Genomic DNA, 17340 nt, shown 5'->3' on the forward strand with positions numbered 1-17340 from the left:
GAAAGGGGGGGTTGTAAGAATTAGAAAGACTAGAGAGAGAAAGGCCTGGACCAAAGGGGAAAGACAGGAGGCATATGCAGGACTATGGGAGGTGCAGACAGAGGGGGAGAGACCCTGAGGAAGAGCAGAGAGAGACAAGATCATACTGGAGGGAGAGAGAGGGAGACCTGGAACAAAGGTACAAAGGAGAACTGACACTGGATCTGGGGGCACTAAGGACATAGGAAGGAGGCACTGGGGGCACTAAGAACATGGGAAGGAAGCACTGGGGACACTAAGGACATGGGAAGGGGCACTAAGGACATAGGAAGGAGGCACTGGGGGCACTAAGGACATAGGAAGGAAGGAGGATGGGAATAGAAAGGGACAATTGTTGGGCCTGAGTGCAGAAAGAAAGAAATGAAAGAAAGGATGCACAGTCAGAAGGAAACGCAACAAGAGACTCATGAAATCACCAGATGGCAAAGGTAGGAAAAATTATTTTATTTTCAATTTAGTGATCAAAATGTGTCATTGTTGAGATTTTGTATCTGCTATCTATATTTTGCACTATATTTGTCTATTTTTCTATAGTTACTGAGGTGACATTGCATATTTTAAAGTCATCTGCCTTGATATCTTTGAAACCCCCCAATATAAATGATAATTAACATTTTCTCTGTATATAGTGTGCTTTGTGGGGATTTTTTAATTTTATGGTTACCATTATGAATTAATAAGACATTATTGTGTACATGAAAAATGAATGGAAGAAATTGGGGGTGAGATTGGGGGCAAGGCTAGGGTGGGATTAGGGGTGGGACTGACAATTAATAGATGTCCTGTTTCGATGAAAAAAAATAAATGGTCACATTGGTCATGGATGAGAGTCTTTGCTGAAAAGTCTTTTACAACTGCTGTCTCTCCCTGGACACTGGTTCCAGAGAAAGGCAGATGGTTTCTTAGGGAGCTGGGCTCTTTGAGACTGAAGGTACACAGTTCTGACAAATGATTTCTTCTTCAATGAGATTCTCAGTCCTGGTATTTTTCCTGGATAGATGTTTTCTACTGCTCCTCTCCCTAGTTATCCAATGCAGGCAGTGTTGGTGTTCTAGTCTCCATTCTAAATCCACCTGGAAATCAGTGTAACAAAGTTGTAGGTTCTGTTACTGCCTCCCCCATTCTTTCTCTCCCCCATATACTGGCTGTGGTGTGGTAGTAAGTCACAAGCTCCCAACTACTTAGTGATGCAGTGCAATGGCGTACCTAGCATACCCGGCCCATCATTTTTTGACGTACCCGGGGCCCATCATTTTTTGACACCCCCATTATATGAAAAATATGATTTTTAGTAACAATCTACATATCGCACAACAAGAGTGTACCTAGGAAAAGGCAGCATCTTAAACACTGCAGTGAGCACTAGAACACCAACACATACATTGTAAAACTAAACAAACCAGATCCTGCACAGTCAATTGATCCTGTACAGTCGATGCTATCAGAAAGCCATGTCGCTTTCATACACACAGACAGATACACCCTCGCCCAATATGGAATAATCACAAACTAAAAATAGAAATATGTAGACAAAAGTTAAACTGAACTGCCAAGAAAAAAGATTCTGCATACAATGCAACACCACAACACCACAAAAACAGTAATACATAAGAACATAAGAACATAAGAAGTTGCCTCCGCTGAGGCAGACCAGAGGTCCATCTCGCCCAGCGGTCCGCTCTCGCGGCGGCCCATCAGGCCCACTGCCTGAACAGTGGGCTCTGACTAATTTTGCAATTTACCTCTAATCCTATCCTTCTATTCTTATCTGTACCCCTCAATCCCTTTGTCCTCCAGGTACCTGTCCAGACCTTCTTTGAAGCCCTGTAGCGTGCTTCTGCTTATCACATCCTCCGGTAGCGCGTTCCATGTATCCACCACCCTCTGGGTGAAAAAGAACTTCCTGGCATTTGTTCTAAACCTTTCCCCTCTCAATTTCACTGAGTGCCCCCTCATACTTGTGGTTCCCCATAGTTTGAAAAATCTGTCCCTGTCCACTTTTTCTATGCCCTTCATGATCTTGAAGGTTTCTATCATGTCTCCTCTAAGTCGTCGCTTTTCCAGCGAGAAAAGCCCCAGCTTTTTCAGTCTGTCAGTATATGAGATGTCCCCCATACCCTTTATTAGCTTAGTTGCTCTTCTCTGGACTCTCTCAAGTACCGCCATGTCCTTCTTGAGGTACGGCGACCAGTACTGGACACAGTACTCCAGGTGCGGGCGCACCATTGCACGATACAGTGGCAGGATGACTTCCTTCGTCCTGGTCGTGATACCTTTCTTAATGATACCCAACATTCTGTTCGCTTTCCTTGAGGCTGTGGCACAATGTTGTGTCTACCATCACTTCCAGGTCTCTTTCAAGGTTGCTCACCCCTAGCGGTGATCCCCCCATCTTGTAAGTGAACATCGGGTTCTTTTTCCCAACATGCATGACCTTGCATTTCCCTATGTTGAAGCTCATTTGCCATTTTTTGGCCCACTCTTCCAGCGTTGTCAGATCTTTTTGGAGGTCTTCGCAGTCCTCCATGGTTTTGACCCTGCTGTATAGTTTAGTGTCATCTGCAAATTTAATAACCTCACATTTTGTTCCCGCCTCCAGGTCGTTAATAAATATATTGAACAGAAGCGGTCCCATGTCCTCTAATAATGTGCAAAATATAAAGACAGTAGATGTAAATTTGAAAAAACTTTTACATAACAATCACCACTTTACAAATTAACAAATAAAAATAAAACAAATAATGAGAAATAAGAAAATACCATTTTATTGGACTAATCCCCGTAAACTCGGTCCTCATCCCCACAAACCACCTGATTCCATCCACACAAGCCTTGAATTGTTTTATATTGAACTTATTATATTAAAGTATAAAAAGAAATAATATTCTGTACAATTGTCAATTTATAAATCAGCGTCTTCTCCCCACTCTCTCTTCCCCATTTCCCTTCAGCGTCCTCAGCCCACTCTCTCTCCACTTTCCTTCAGCGCACGCACATAAAAACAAGCAAGTAATTTTATATCATTTTCATTCTGTTCATTCATAGAAATTAAAGTCTACATAATGCCAGTCATATAAAAAAACATGATTTTACAAAAATAATTCCCTGCACAGTCAATCTTGCAAGGATTACTAGATGAATTTCACCAGCTCCCCTCCCTCCCTCCCCCTTACCTTCGTGGCCAAGTCAAAATGATCTACCAACAATAAAATTTTAAAAACACAAAGCACACTCTACGCAGAGAAAATGTTAATTATCATTTATATTCCGCTGGTTTTCAAAGAGGTCAAGGCAGATGACTTTATGCAATGTCATCTCAGTAACAACTATACAAAAAAAGACAAATATACCCCCTCCCTTTTTACTAAACCGTGATAGCAGTTTTTAGCGCAGGGAGCTGTGCTGAATGCCCCACTCTGCTCTTGACGCTCATAGGCTCCCTGCGCTAAAAACTGCTATTGCGGTTTAGTAAAAGGGGCCCATAGTGCAAAATATAGACAGCATATATAAATTCTCAAAACTGACACATTTTGATCACTAAATTGAAAATAAAATCATTTTTCATACCTTTGTTTGGTAATTTCATCAGTCTCTGGTTGCACTTTATTCTTCTGACTGTGCATCTAATATTTCTTCCCTTCTTTCAGCCTCCTGTATGCTTCCTCTCCTCCAGACCTCATTCCCTCCCCCAACTTTTTCTTTGTTTCATCCTGTCCCTTTCTTTCTTTCTCTCTCCATGCCCCCTTTCTTTCTGTATGTCTTTCTTTCTCTCTCTCTTTCCGTGCCCCCCTTCTTTCTCTCTCCATGTCCCCTTTCTTTCTGTATGTATGTCTTTCTCTCTCTCTCCGTGCCCCATTTCTTTCTTTCTTTCACCCTGCCACCTTCTTTCTTTCTCTCTCCATGCCCCCTTTCTTTCTCTATGTCTGTCTTTCTCTCTCTCCCCATGCCCCATTTTTTTTCTTTCTTTCACCCTGCCCCCTTTCTTTCTTTCTGGATCCCTGTCCCCCCCCTTTCTTTTTTTCTGGCTCCCTGTCCCCCCCCTCTTTCTTTCTTTCTGGCTCCCTGTCTCCCCCCCCTTTCTTTCTATCTCCCTGCCCTCCCCCATGCCACTGCCATTGGAAAACATACTGCTGCCAACACTGCTGGGGAAAGGCTGCCACTGGCCATCAGAAACAGGCCGGCGCCAAATTCGCCCTGCTTCTTTTCCTGAGGGCCGACCAACTCTCGCTGCTTGACGTCAATTCTAACGTCGGAGAGGACGTTCCGGGCCAGCCAGGCAGCGATTGACTGGCCCAGAACGTCCTCTCCGACGTCAGACGTCAGACGGCTAGAGTTGGTCGGCTCATGGGGAAGAGAAGCAGGGAGGGAGAACTTGGCGCCGGCTTCTTTCTGATGACGGCAATAGCAGCCTTTCCCCGGCGGCAGCCTATTCTCCGGTGAGTGGCCAGCTGTGCACCCCCTTGGGCCATGCACCCGGGGCGGACCGCCTTCCCCCCCCTTGGTACGCCACTAATGCAGTGGCCAGGGAGGAAAAAGCCAAAGACAAATACCATCCATTCCAACACCCCACCCCCCAGTTTGGCATTTATACAACTTCAGAGTTTTCCTCCGAAGGAGTTTTCCTGCTGTCACTTAGGCAGCAGAGAACACCTTTGTTCTGGAAACTGAAGGAGTATTCATAGTCAAAAGGTCACACACCCAACTCTACTAGAGGTAATAGAGATCACTACCAAGCCATTTCAAACAAGCAGCATAAAAACTGTTTACTTCTTGGAATCTAGCTAGATAATGGGACCTGGGTTGGCCACTGTTGGAAACAGGATACTTGGCGTTGCCAGAGGTTGTGGTAAAAGCGAATAGTATTGCTGGTTTTAAGAAAGGTTTGGACAAATTCCTGGAGGAAAAGTCCATAGTCTGTTATTAAGACATGGGGGAAGCCTCTGCTTGCCCTGGATCAGTAGCATGGAATTTTGCTACTCCTTGGGTTTTGGCCAGGTACTAGTGACCTGGATTGGCTACCGTGAGAAGGGCTACTGGGCTTGTTGGACCTTCAGTCTGTCCCAGTATGGCAATTCATATGTTCTTATGTATGCCCTCTAAATGGTCATATCTTACTGCGGGTCCCAGTTAAAGAGTGTCCTGGTGGTGAACAAATTTATATATTTGCAAATTACATGAACATTGCACAGCAGAGTAGAACAAATCTAATTTATTTGTCAGAGTATTGCTTTGTCAACTTTCCAGACTGATTATAAAATCTTATTTGTCATTTAGTGTTGAAAGGTGGCCCACTTACTGGAAATTACAGATTGAATCAGTTCCACTTTCACTGGGGTTCCTCTGATGACAATGGCTCCGAGCACACTATCGATGGGGCAAAGCAAGCAGCAGAGGTATGAATTCTTCAAAGGAAAATGGCCAGCCTGTATTTCTTTACAGTAAACTGATACTGCTACATTTTACCCACTAATCTACTTTATTACTCTCTTTTTTTCTTTACATAAAATGATGAAACAATATCATTCCTTCCAAACATCATTTGTCTTGATTACTATGGAGCACGTTAAGAAAAACCAACATGTCTCCTGCCCACCCACCCTTCTCTCCCTCTTCCTATCCCTAAAATGTTTTCATGTTTTCCTTTTATATATATATATATATATATATATATATACTGATATTTGTCTACATTTGCTTTTTTCTGATCTGAAGAAGGTTACCTTTGAAACCTCATCATAAAATGCATTGAGTTAGTCCAATAAAAAAGTTATCACCTTATGTCCTTTGTTTTATTTCTTTATATTACCTAAAAAAAAAAATAGACATCCAAAAGACAACATAAACCGGCATTATTAGTCAAAACGTCCAAGTGGGCATTTTTGAAACTGACTTTCAGATGTCTTTCTGGTCATTTTGTCTCAAGTACATCTAAATCTTAAGGGGTGTGTTAGAGGTCTGTTTTGGACAGGATTAGGGTAGGCTTAGCACTTGGATGTTTTACAGCGATATAATCAAACATTTCATAAAACATCTAGGACACAATTTGGACATTTTGGGTTAGCCTTTTTTTTTTTAATGAATAAGAGCCAAAAAGATACCCAAACTGATGAGATGACCATTGGAGGGATGAAACTATGGTCTCCACGTACTCCCCCAGTGGTCACTGAGCCCCTCCCTCTCCTCAAAGACGTAGATGAAACAGTACCTACTTGCCTGTATGGCAGCTTCAGATATTATGGATAGTCCTAGTAGAGCTGCAAGCAGTTCTCTGAAGTAGCCTGGTGGGCAGTGCAGTGGAATGCAGAGAAGGGGACCCAGGCCCATAGGTCACCCTAACTAAGTGACACCTGCAGACATAATGACTATTGGGATAGTAGACAGATGAGAACAGAAGGTTTTGGGGAAGTTTTGGAGGGCTCATCATATAATGTACGGGGTTTAAGGTAAGATGTGTACCAGGCATCCTTAATGTGAAGTTCACAGCTTTGTCCCCTAGGGTGCCCCACTGCTTTGATGGCATGTCTGCATGGTCAATATATTAAAAATGCTACATGCAAATGGCTTATTTTAGATGTTTTTAATTTGGATTTTTTTTTTTCGATAATGGCCAAAAAAATTAGACATCTAGCTGGACAAAACACCTAGCTGGGACATTTTTGAAAAGAAAAAAAAAAAGATAGACGCCCTGCGGGTTCGAAAATGGGCATGTTCTCCATCTGATTTCTGGATGTTTATCTCAAAATGTCCAAAGTCAGACGTAGATGTCCTATCAAAAATGCCCTTCCACTTTTGTTACATGTAGTTATGATATTACATCACCATTTGTATTCTGCCAAAGCCCTTAGGAGTTCATGACGGATCACAATAAATTAACTACTAGAAACAGACCCAGTTAAACATAGTGCAATGCCATTAAATCCTTAAAATACAATACACACAAATCATAATCAAATTTCAAGACAAAAATCTCTTAAATAAAAATGTTTTTATAAGCTTCTTAATAACCATATAACAAACTTCTGATCTAATGTAGGCCCCCTTTTATCAAGCTGTGCTAGGTTTTTTTTATTGCGAGTTACTGCAGTAAAAGCTCCGACGCTCATAGGAGCATGATGAAAGGGAGCCTTAGACTGTAAATTGCATTGATGTGCTTTTGGTTTGAATGATAGCCTAGCAAATCATAAAATATTTCAGTATGCAAGTAAATCATACTGAGACTTGGTTGTCACTAAGGGGAACATTTATCAACTGAGGAGAGTATTAGAGCCGCAAGTGAGCTCGATCCCCAGGAGATACTCCTGCATAAGGGAAGTGGATCCTGTACCAACTAACACAGAAAAGGTCCCAGGAACCCATTTGTAGAACCTAGAAAGCAGTGAATGAGAGGAATGCAAGAGAGAATCAAGTCTTCTTACCTGGAGATGAAGAGAATAACGGTGTTGTACTGTATATATAACTGTACTTCTATAGAACAAACTATACTTCATAAGAACATAAGAATAACCTTACTGGTTTATCTAGCCCAGTATCCCATATTCATGGAGGCCAATCCAATCCACAACTACGTGGCAAAAACCAAAATAGTAGTGGCATTCCATGCCACTGATCAAGGGCAAGCAGTGGCTTCTCCCATGTCTGTCTCAACAGCAGACTATGAACTTTTCCTCCAGGAACTTGTCCAAACCTTTTTTTAAACCAACTACATTAACCACTCTTATCACATCCTCTGGCATCCTATTTTTTTTAAGTATTACTCTGTAACTTCATCGAGTGTCCCCTAATCTTTGTAAATTTTAATGCAGTAAAAATTTGATCCATTTGTACCCATTCTACACCAGTCAGGATTTTGTAGACTTCAATCATATCTTCCCTCAGCTGTCTCTTTTCCAAGCTGAAGAGCCCAAGCCATTTTAGTCTTTCCTCATACGAGAGGAGGTCCATCCTCTTTATCATCTTGGTTGCTCTTCTTTGAACCTTTTCTAGTGCCACTATATCTTTTTTGAGATAAGGAGACCAGAACTAAATGCAATACTCAAGGTGAGGTCACACCATAGAGCGATACAGAAGCAATCCAACATTCTTAGTTTTGTTTACCATCCCTTTCATAATAATTCCTAGCATCTTGTTTGCTTTTTTGGCTGCCACTGCACATAGGGGAGAAGGTTTCAGATATTGGCCACGATGACACCCACTTATTCAGACTGTGAGACAGCTCAGGTAGTATATGGCATTGTATGTGCTTGTGGGAAGTGGTATGTGGGGCAAACAAAACGCAAAATAAAACATCAGATTGCACAACATTTAAGTAATTTACATTTAAACAAAGTTGATGCGCCCCTAGTAGCACATTGGAATCAATTGCAGCATACGGTGGAGGATTTAAAATTTATAGTGCTGATGACAATTAAATTGTGGCATGGAGGGAACGTATCAGAGATTTTATTGGCTAAAGAACAAAGGTTGATATATCAATGGGATACTAAGGAACCTTGGGGCCTTAATAAGGAAGTTGAGTGGAATCTATTATGATAATGAGTTAATCAATAAAGAGGAGTGAGATGAATTCTGGGTAAGCGCTGTTTGAGGCAAGATGGTGGAAATAGAGTGCACCAGCTGATTGCCTGTTTTGGAAATACACCCGATTTCAGGCTGCAAAGGTAGTTTTTATAAGATTGCTGATGATGATATATTTAAAAAGTGATAAAGAATATGAATGTTATGTAGTAGGAGGAGCTCATAATAATAATAATAAAAAAATCTAAAAAGTGGCCTAAATAGGTACTTGGATGCAGTGGCGTACCTAGGGTATGTGGCACCCGGGGCCCATCATTTTTTGACCCCCCCCCCCATGTAAATTTTTTTTTTATTTTTTTTTGCAATAACCATGAAATAGAATAAATGGTCAGAATAGAAACAGGCAGTGAAAATTTTCTTTTATTGAACCTCATATATGTAACCATTATTCCAAACATAACATAACATAAATTATGTCTAAATTGTCATGACAATAGAAGTACATATGGAGTAGTTGCAGGTGATGCTTGGGACAGTTCTGATTGTGTTAGTTCGTTTTTATGTGTTTTTTGAATAGAAGGGTTTTTATTTATTTTTTGAAAGTTTTGTAGTCTGCGGTCGAAGTCAATAGGTTGTAGAGTTGGAGGTCGAGAGTTGCAGCTCGAATGGCTAGGAGGTTGTTGAACAGTTTTTGGTTGGAGGGTGTGTGAATGGTGCGTGAGTTCTCCTATGTCTAGTTGAGGTGGATTTAATTAGTCGATTGTTCCAATAGGCTGGGCTGTCTCCGTTTATTGCTTTAAATAGTAGGCAGGAAAATTGGAAGCCAATGTGAGTTGTTGTATACCTCTGTGATGTGGTCGAATTTCTTCAGTGAGTAGACCAGTCTTAGGTCTGTGTTTTGTATTGTTTGTTGTTGTTTTATCATGGTTGTGGAATCTTGACTGTTTTTCTTCCATTTTCTTTCTAGTTGTCTGCATTGTCTTTTCAGTAGGAGTAGTTCATTGTCGAACCATTTGTCAGATTTTCTATGGATTCTGGTTTTGGTTTGTACAAAAAAAAGGGAAAATGTAATAGGATTAATACTTTTTAATCCATGTATTTTTTGAAAAATACAGGGAAAACCCATACATTCATATTGGTCTTTCACAGTAATGAATATTACAGTTTCTGTTTTCGAGTCTTAGCTTCAGCAAATTTGTCAATGATTTCATCAAAATTGATCTTCTTTGCATATTCATATTCAATGGACAGTATAGCTAGATTTGTCAATCTATCATTGCTCATAGTTGATCGAAGAACACTTTTTATTAATTTTAATTTTGAAAAGTTTCTTTCACATGAAGCAACAGATACACAAATAGTTAGGAAAATTCTTAAACATAAGGATAAGTTTGGCACAGATTCATAAAAATCCCATTTCACAATAAATTCTAGAAATTGCAAAACTGTCCATGCCTTTGTTTCTTTGGGATTCATTCCAGCAGCTTTTAAATGTCTCCGCAGTCGAAAAATTTCCAGTATGATATCTTCACCAGAAAATTCATCATAAATTTCAGTTATATTTGGTAAAATCTTGCGAAGGTTTTCTTCTTCTGCAAAAATTAGAGAGAATGGCTGAATGATAGCAAACATTGACATTATTTGATCCATTGCTTTAGAACGAGTCTCCAGTTCTTGGTGAAAACGATCAAGACATTCAAACATAGCCCTTGTGGTTTCTTCTGTCAAAGTAAGACCAGCATCTTTTGTTGTTTCTTCAGGCATTCTTCTTCGAAACTTGATTCTTTTTTCTATGCCAATGTCCATGTCCTTACATTTTGTTGTTCCATAGTTAATGGCCTTCTCCACAATTTCTGTGCGCTGGTCTTCAAGGAACAATTTTAAAGCTTGCAGTTTCACTGTACATTGTTCAAGGCTGATCCCAGCTGTTTGCAAATATTTTTGTGTCTGATTAACCTCATGCAAAACTTCACACCAGAAAAAGAGATAACACAGAAAAGAAAAATCACATACAGCAGAGAGCAAAATCTGAGCGGATCCTCTTGTATCCACATTTTCTTTTGAATCACACAGTGCTTCAAGGGTTGAAATTAACTTTTCAAAATTTGTCTTTATGGCATGCACTGCTTCATAATGAGCACTCCATCTTGCCTGGGAAAGTCTTTTCACTGTTATACCTACATTCTGTAGCATTTCCCATCGATGAGTTGAGACTGAAAAGAATGAATACACTTTTTCCAAAGCTCCAAAAAAAGTCACATATGAAGAAACACTTCCAAAAGAGTGAACTCCACAAAGGTTCAGAGAATGATATGCACAAGGCACTAATAAAGCCTTGGGATTAATTTCTTTGATTTTTGCCTGAACACCACCATGAATGCCAGCCATAGTTGCAGCGTTGTCATAGCCTTGACCACGACAGAGGTTTATATCCAGTCCATCACTATCCAGTTGTTTCAAGATCTGTTCCGTGAGTTCAGCAGCAGACTTCCCAGAAATAGGAAAGAAGCCCAAGAATGATTCCTTTATTTCAATGTTATCATCTTCAATATAGACATATCTGATCACTTCACACATTTGATCAGTGTGTGAAACATCAGGAGTGCTATCAAAAAGAATGCCAAAGTATTTTGCTTTTTTAATATCTGCCATAATTTTTTCTTTTCAAATACACAGGGAGAATGTAGCAATTGAGAGTCAGAAAATAGCTGAAATGCAATAGAGAGAACTGACTCGAGCTAATTAAACCTCCAAGAGAAGTACTCATAAAACTGTAACTTTGCTCAGAGGCTTGTAACTCTAAAGAGAGGGAGGAAACCCTCTCTTGAAACAAGAGTTATTATTTCAAATCATAGCAAGGTGTTTTAGTAAAAATGAGTCCAACTCTTGAGGGTAACAAGGCTTGAAAAAATGTTCAATACTTAAATGGAGTATTTTGCAGAATTTTTAAAAGTCCAAAAATAATGATGATTGCATTCAGGAAAATTGTACTTAACTTAAATGCAGAACATACAACTTCCAGGGTCCCGACGTGGCCACGAAACGGGGCCACGTCGGGACCCTGGAAGTTGTATGTTCTGCATTTAAGTTAAGTACAATTTTCCTGAATGCAATCATCATTATTTTTGGACTTTTAAAAATTCTGCAAAATACTCCATTTAAGTATTGAACATTTTTTCAAGCCTTGTTACCCTCAAGAGTTGGACTCATTTTTACTAAAACACCTTGCTATGATTTGAAATAATAACTCTTGTTTCAAGAGAGGGTTTCCTCCCTCTCTTTAGAGTTACAAGCCTCTGAGCAAAGTTACAGTTTTATGAGTACTTCTCTTGGAGGTTTAATTAGCTCGAGTCAGTTCTCTCTATTGCATAATTTTTTCTTTGACATAATTTCCCAGAAGATGAATGAATTCATTTTGAATTTTTGGAGATAAGTATGAACTCAATCTGCTTTCAGAAGGAATAGCATGTTTGATTTTTACAAAATGTTCCTTCAAAATTGGGTCATAATTTGATAGTAATTCTATCAACTCCAAAAAATTTCCTTTGTTTGTTGATAACATATCCTCTCTGTGACCACGGAAAGGAAGGTTTTGTTTAGCCAAAAACATAATTACGTCCAAAACACGATGTAAAATGTCTATCCAGTATTTTCTCTCTTTATCCATTTCCACTTCATGAATTCTATCAATAGTTTTATGGAGTTCCAGTCCCCTTGCCAAGGTCTTCCATTGTTCTAAGCAGAAGAGATGTTGTTCTGATCGCTCATGTTCAGGGACTTTAGGATTTAATTTCCACCAGTTTTTAAAGCCAGTTACAAAGACAGATGTTCCAGCTTTTGTCTCACTATCTGCAAACAATCTGCAGCAAAAACAAAACAAGCAATTTTTTGATTTTGAATAAACCATCCAGGTTCTCAAAACTTTTTCGCCCTTTGGTAAAGATTTATAGAACCATGAGGTTGTTAAGTGTCGACTGAATCCTTTGCTCTTTTTTCCTTCTCGCTGACTAGCAGAGAAAGGCCCATTTTTATTTTGAAAAGGTTCACTTCCCTTCTTAACCAGATTAACTCTCAAGTCATCTGGAACTGGTACCGGCCAAGCAGCGATATCGCAATAAAGTAAAATTTCATGCGCTATTTCTTCAAACTCTTGGTCTTTACTAGCATCCCTTTCTTCTTCACTGTTATTTTTATGCTGTTGGTGTTGACTCTTGCTATCAATTAGATTCTCTTCCTCAGTGTCAGTGCTTATAGATGACGATTCACTGTCTTCTTTCAGTTCAGGGTCATCTGAATCTTGCGTTTCTATTACAGGTATTTCGGATGTGCCAGCTTGCACTTCTTCAGAATCTTCTTCATTACCTTTATGCGATGCTGAAAGCATTACATATTTCAACATAGATCCAGATATTGATTCAATCGCCTCCCCTTTTGCTTTTTTAATTTTTCTTTGTTGAGCTCCACTAGGTCGATGTCGTTTCATGTTAGTACAGAGTCTGTACGTCAGTTGCTGGCTTCACAATAATCCAAATGACTGTGACTCTGCAAGTTCCTGCAGTGGTGTTCAGCAGCACTGTCAAAGAAAGGGGGGAAAATCCATAATGTATGTTAAGAAGAAATCACTTAATTGACAGAGTTGGTTAACATAGTGTATGAGAAGAGATGAAGCAGTGGTGGAGAGTACAAGGATCAAATAGCCTGAACATTGCTAAATGAATTGGTAAAGGCTGAACAGGAATGGGGAGGGGCGGGGGGTGATTAAGTGTTAAAGTTATTAGATGATCAGAGAGGGGAAGAAGTAAAGGAGGAAAAATTAGAGTGAACAGTTGGAGAAGTTGACAAGATCAAGGCAGTGGCCATTCTGGTTAGTAGGGATAGTGGAGCATATCTGGAGACTGAGTAAGAAGGTTAAAACAACAAACTTAAAAGCAACTTAGAATTCTCTTCCATTTTGTTCCCATTATAAAAAAACACTGATAAGTTCCCAGGAAAAAAATACATTAAAATAAGAAGTGAAAACAAAGGCCCCTACAGATGAGAACATAACATAAGAATAGCCTAACTGGGTCACACCAATGGTCCATCATGCCCAGTAGCCCATTCTCATGGTAGCCAATAGTGCTGCCCGATTCAGAGAAAAATATTTCATTCAATTCGATTCACCCAGTTGAATCGATTTTTCGATTCGATTCACTGTTAATGACACCGCTTTTTAAGTTTAAACAAAGTACAACAATAAATTTCACAACAACAATAAATTTCACAAAGTACTTAAAAAAAAAAATCACATTTTTCCATTAAAGCAGTTCTGGAGACATTTGCTTGAACAGTCTTTTTTCCCAGTCCATAAGCAAGCAATATGAAAAAGATTTCCTTAATTATCTACTCAAACATTTTTGCTATTTACTTTCATTGTACCTAGACTATTATTCAGTAGAAAAAATTTAGTTTGTTCAATCAAGCAGAACATTCACTCATAGAAGTCCAATGTCCACACAGGATTTGATTGAACAAACCAAATTTTTTCTACTGAATAATAGTTTAGGTATACTGAATAGCAAAAATGTTAAAGCCACACAGAAAAGCAGTAAAAGTCAATAGGTTCTCCAAGTGGGAACAACCTGATGTCTCAGCACTTGAGGAAAAGACCACATAATAATTGTAGACCGTTCTGAGCTACTGGGAGGACGGGATAAAAATCTAAATAAATAAATAAATAAATAAAATAAATGATTATACTGAAGCAGGGTGTCCTCAGCGTGAGAGGTAAGCGAGAGGAGAGAATTCTCCAGCGCTTTACACAATAAGGCACAGGTTAATCACCCTCTGCCTGCAGTGCACATCATCATAGGACACCTCAGGTGTGCTCAAATTAATCAATGTGATAAATTAAACAGTGATAAACAATTGGTCAATCACAAGAGTGCAAGATCAAACAGGTTGTTCCCACTCAGAGAACCTATTGACTTTACTGCTTTTCTGTGTGAGTAGATAATTAAGCAAATTTCTGATAGCCTACAGAACTGATTCTCACCTTCCATCCCCAGCCCCCAAGACTTACCAGACCCCCCCTGCCGATGTATTTACTTACTGCCTGAACTGGATATTAAATCGTGGGGAAGAGAGGAGAAATGCGGGGAAAGAGCCAGCCAAAACTAGTATTTGTTGCTGCTGAGTGCCGAGGTCTGCTGCACGAGGTCCGCTCGCTCGCCGCTTGACTCTCCCACTCCTTTCGTTTCTTCCGATGTAATTTACTGTTTCGCAAAACCGGAAGTTATATTAGATGGGAAGAGTCCGGCGGCATGAAATAGTCCGAACTCGTCGATTCACCTGATTCGAATTGGTGAACCGATTTGAATCGTGAATCGGGCAGCACTAGTAGCCAATCCAGGTCACTAGTACTTGGTGAAAACCCAAAGAGTAGCAACATTCCATGCTACCAATCCAGGGCAAGCAGACGCTTCCCCCATGTCTTAATAACAGACAATGGACTTTTCCTCCAGGAATTTGTCCAAACCTTTCTTAAAACCAGCTACGCTATCTACTTTTAACATAACTTCTGACCACTTCATTTTTAAGCTTAGATCTTTCCTTTCCAAACAGAAACCTTGCTAGATGTCAAATACAGCACAAGGTAACTTCACACGGACTTAACTGTGCAGGAAATGAATCTCCTCATACACCCACCATATAGTGCAAAAATGTGCAAAGGCCTGTTTTTTTCTTTCGATCACTACATAGCCTAATGCCACACAAGCAGCGCTGTTACAAACATATTCTGAAGGTCAATGCTAAGATTGACAAAGTTTCCTTCCTTGGATCAGAAGGAGATACTGACAAACCACTGGAAGAGATTCTAAAACAACTACCCAGAAATAACACCCAAAGACCCACTCAGTGTGTGAACCAGTTGAGTGGAGTGGACTAACTGGGGGTGGAAATGGGCCCAGAGTTTGCTCAGCAGAATTTCCCAGATCACCTCTTCCTCTCAACACATTGACACGCTGCTGTCACCACCACCAACACTAGGAACACCTCACCGAGTATGCCAGCAATGCTTATAAACTTTATAAAACACATTATTATATTTTCTTATAAAGCATATATTTTAACTGAACTCAGCCTTGCCATTCACAAAAATAGAAAAGTTCCCATTTCAAGCTGTCTCATGTACACTTTTCAAATCTAACATATTGTAATCACAAAACAGAAAATAGAATTATTTTTTCTACCTTTTGTTCTCTGGTCAATATTCAAATCTTGTTGGTCCCAGGCTCTTGTTGTCTTGCTTGCCAGGGTCTCCTTTCTCCGTGCTAACCATCCGTCTGCCATCTCTGTCCTCCCCTTCCGTTTCCCTTCCCTCTCCCGGAGATCTGGCATCTTTCCTTTTTTTTGTCTCCATCCACAGATTCACCTTTTCTCAACTCCCCACCACCCCAGGATCCACCATCTCTCCCTTTCTGTTCCCAACTATCCTCCTATCCAGTATCTCTATCCCCCCTCCACACCATCCCCTGTTTCCAAGTTCTCTCCCTTTCTGTTCCTTCCCTCCCTAAATCCCATTATGCACCGTCTCTCTCCCACTCCTCTGTTTTTAGACCCATTATTTCTAACCCCCAAAGTCTGGCATATGCACATATCTTTGAACCCCCCCTTCCCTCTCTCCCTCTGTATACTTTTACACCAGGACCCCCCTCCCCCGAAGGTCTGTCCCCCCTCCGAAGGGCTACACCCCAACCCTGAAGGCCTGCACCCCCCCCCGAAGGACTTTACCTCCCACCCGAAGGTCTGTCCTCCCCCCGAAGGCCTACACCCCACCCCTGAAGGCCTGCACCCTCCCCGAAGGATTGTACCCCCCACCCGAAGGTCTGTCCCCCCCTGAAGGCCTGCACCCATCCCAAAGGCCTGCACCCTCCCCGAAGGATTGTACCCCCCACCCGAAGGTCTGTCCCCCCCTGAAGGCCTGCACCCATCCCAAAGGCCTGCACCCACCCCGAAGGCCTGCACCCCCCTGAAGGCCTGTACCCCCCCCCCGAAGGTCTGTACCTCTCGAAGGCCTGCACCCCTCCCGAAGGTCTGTCCCCCCTCCGAAGGGCTACACCCCACCCCTGAAGGCCTGCACCCCCCCCCCGAAGGACTTTACCTCCCACCCGAAGGTCTGTCCTCCCCCCGAAGGCCTACACCCCACCCCTGAAGGCCTGCACCCTCCCCGAAGGATTGTACCCCCCACCCGAAGGTCTGTCCCCCCCTGAAGGCCTGCACCCATCCCAAAGGCCTGCACCCTCCCCGAAGGATTGTACACCCCACCCGAAGGTCTGTCCCCCCCTGAAGGCCTGCACCCATCCCAAAGGCCTGCACCCACCCCGAAGGCCTGCACCCCCCTGAAGGCCTGTACCCCCCCCCGAAGGTCTGTACCTCTCGAAGGCCTGCACCCCTCCCGAAGGTCTGTCCCCCCTCCGAAGGGCTACACCCCACCCCTGAAGGCCTGCACCCCCCCCCCCCCGAAGGACTTTACCTCCCACCCGAAGGTCTGTCCTCCCCCCGAAGGCCTACACCCCACCCCTGAAGGCCTGCACCCTCCCCGAAGGATTGTACCCCCCACCCGAAGGTCTGTCCCCCCCTGAAGGCCTGCACCCACCCCAAAGGCCTGCACCCTCCCCGAAGGATTGTACACCCCACCCGAAGGTCTGTCCCCCCCTGAAGGCCTGCACCCATCCCAAAGGCCTGCACCCACCCCGAAGGCCTGCACCCCCCTGAAGGCCTGTACCCCCCCCCCCGAAGGTCTGT

The 17340-nt window shown here is 41.8% G+C and overlaps 1 protein-coding gene across 2 annotated transcripts in view; it reads left to right on the top strand.

Annotated features, from left to right (window-relative positions):
• LOC117355187 (carbonic anhydrase 1-like) overlaps window positions 1-17340 on the top strand; it is a 55601-nt gene that overhangs the window by 17809 nt on the left and 20452 nt on the right. For both annotated transcript variants that reach the window (XM_033933349.1, XM_033933348.1), the window contains exon 3: window positions 5314-5432. In XM_033933349.1, coding sequence (XP_033789240.1) covers window positions 5314-5432 — 119 coding nt within the window. The remainder of the gene's footprint in view (window positions 1-5313; window positions 5433-17340) is intronic.

The sequence above is a fragment of the Geotrypetes seraphini genome, chromosome 2 (assembly GCF_902459505.1).
Source record: "Geotrypetes seraphini chromosome 2, aGeoSer1.1, whole genome shotgun sequence".
Classification (NCBI taxonomy): domain Eukaryota; kingdom Metazoa; phylum Chordata; class Amphibia; order Gymnophiona; family Dermophiidae; genus Geotrypetes; species Geotrypetes seraphini.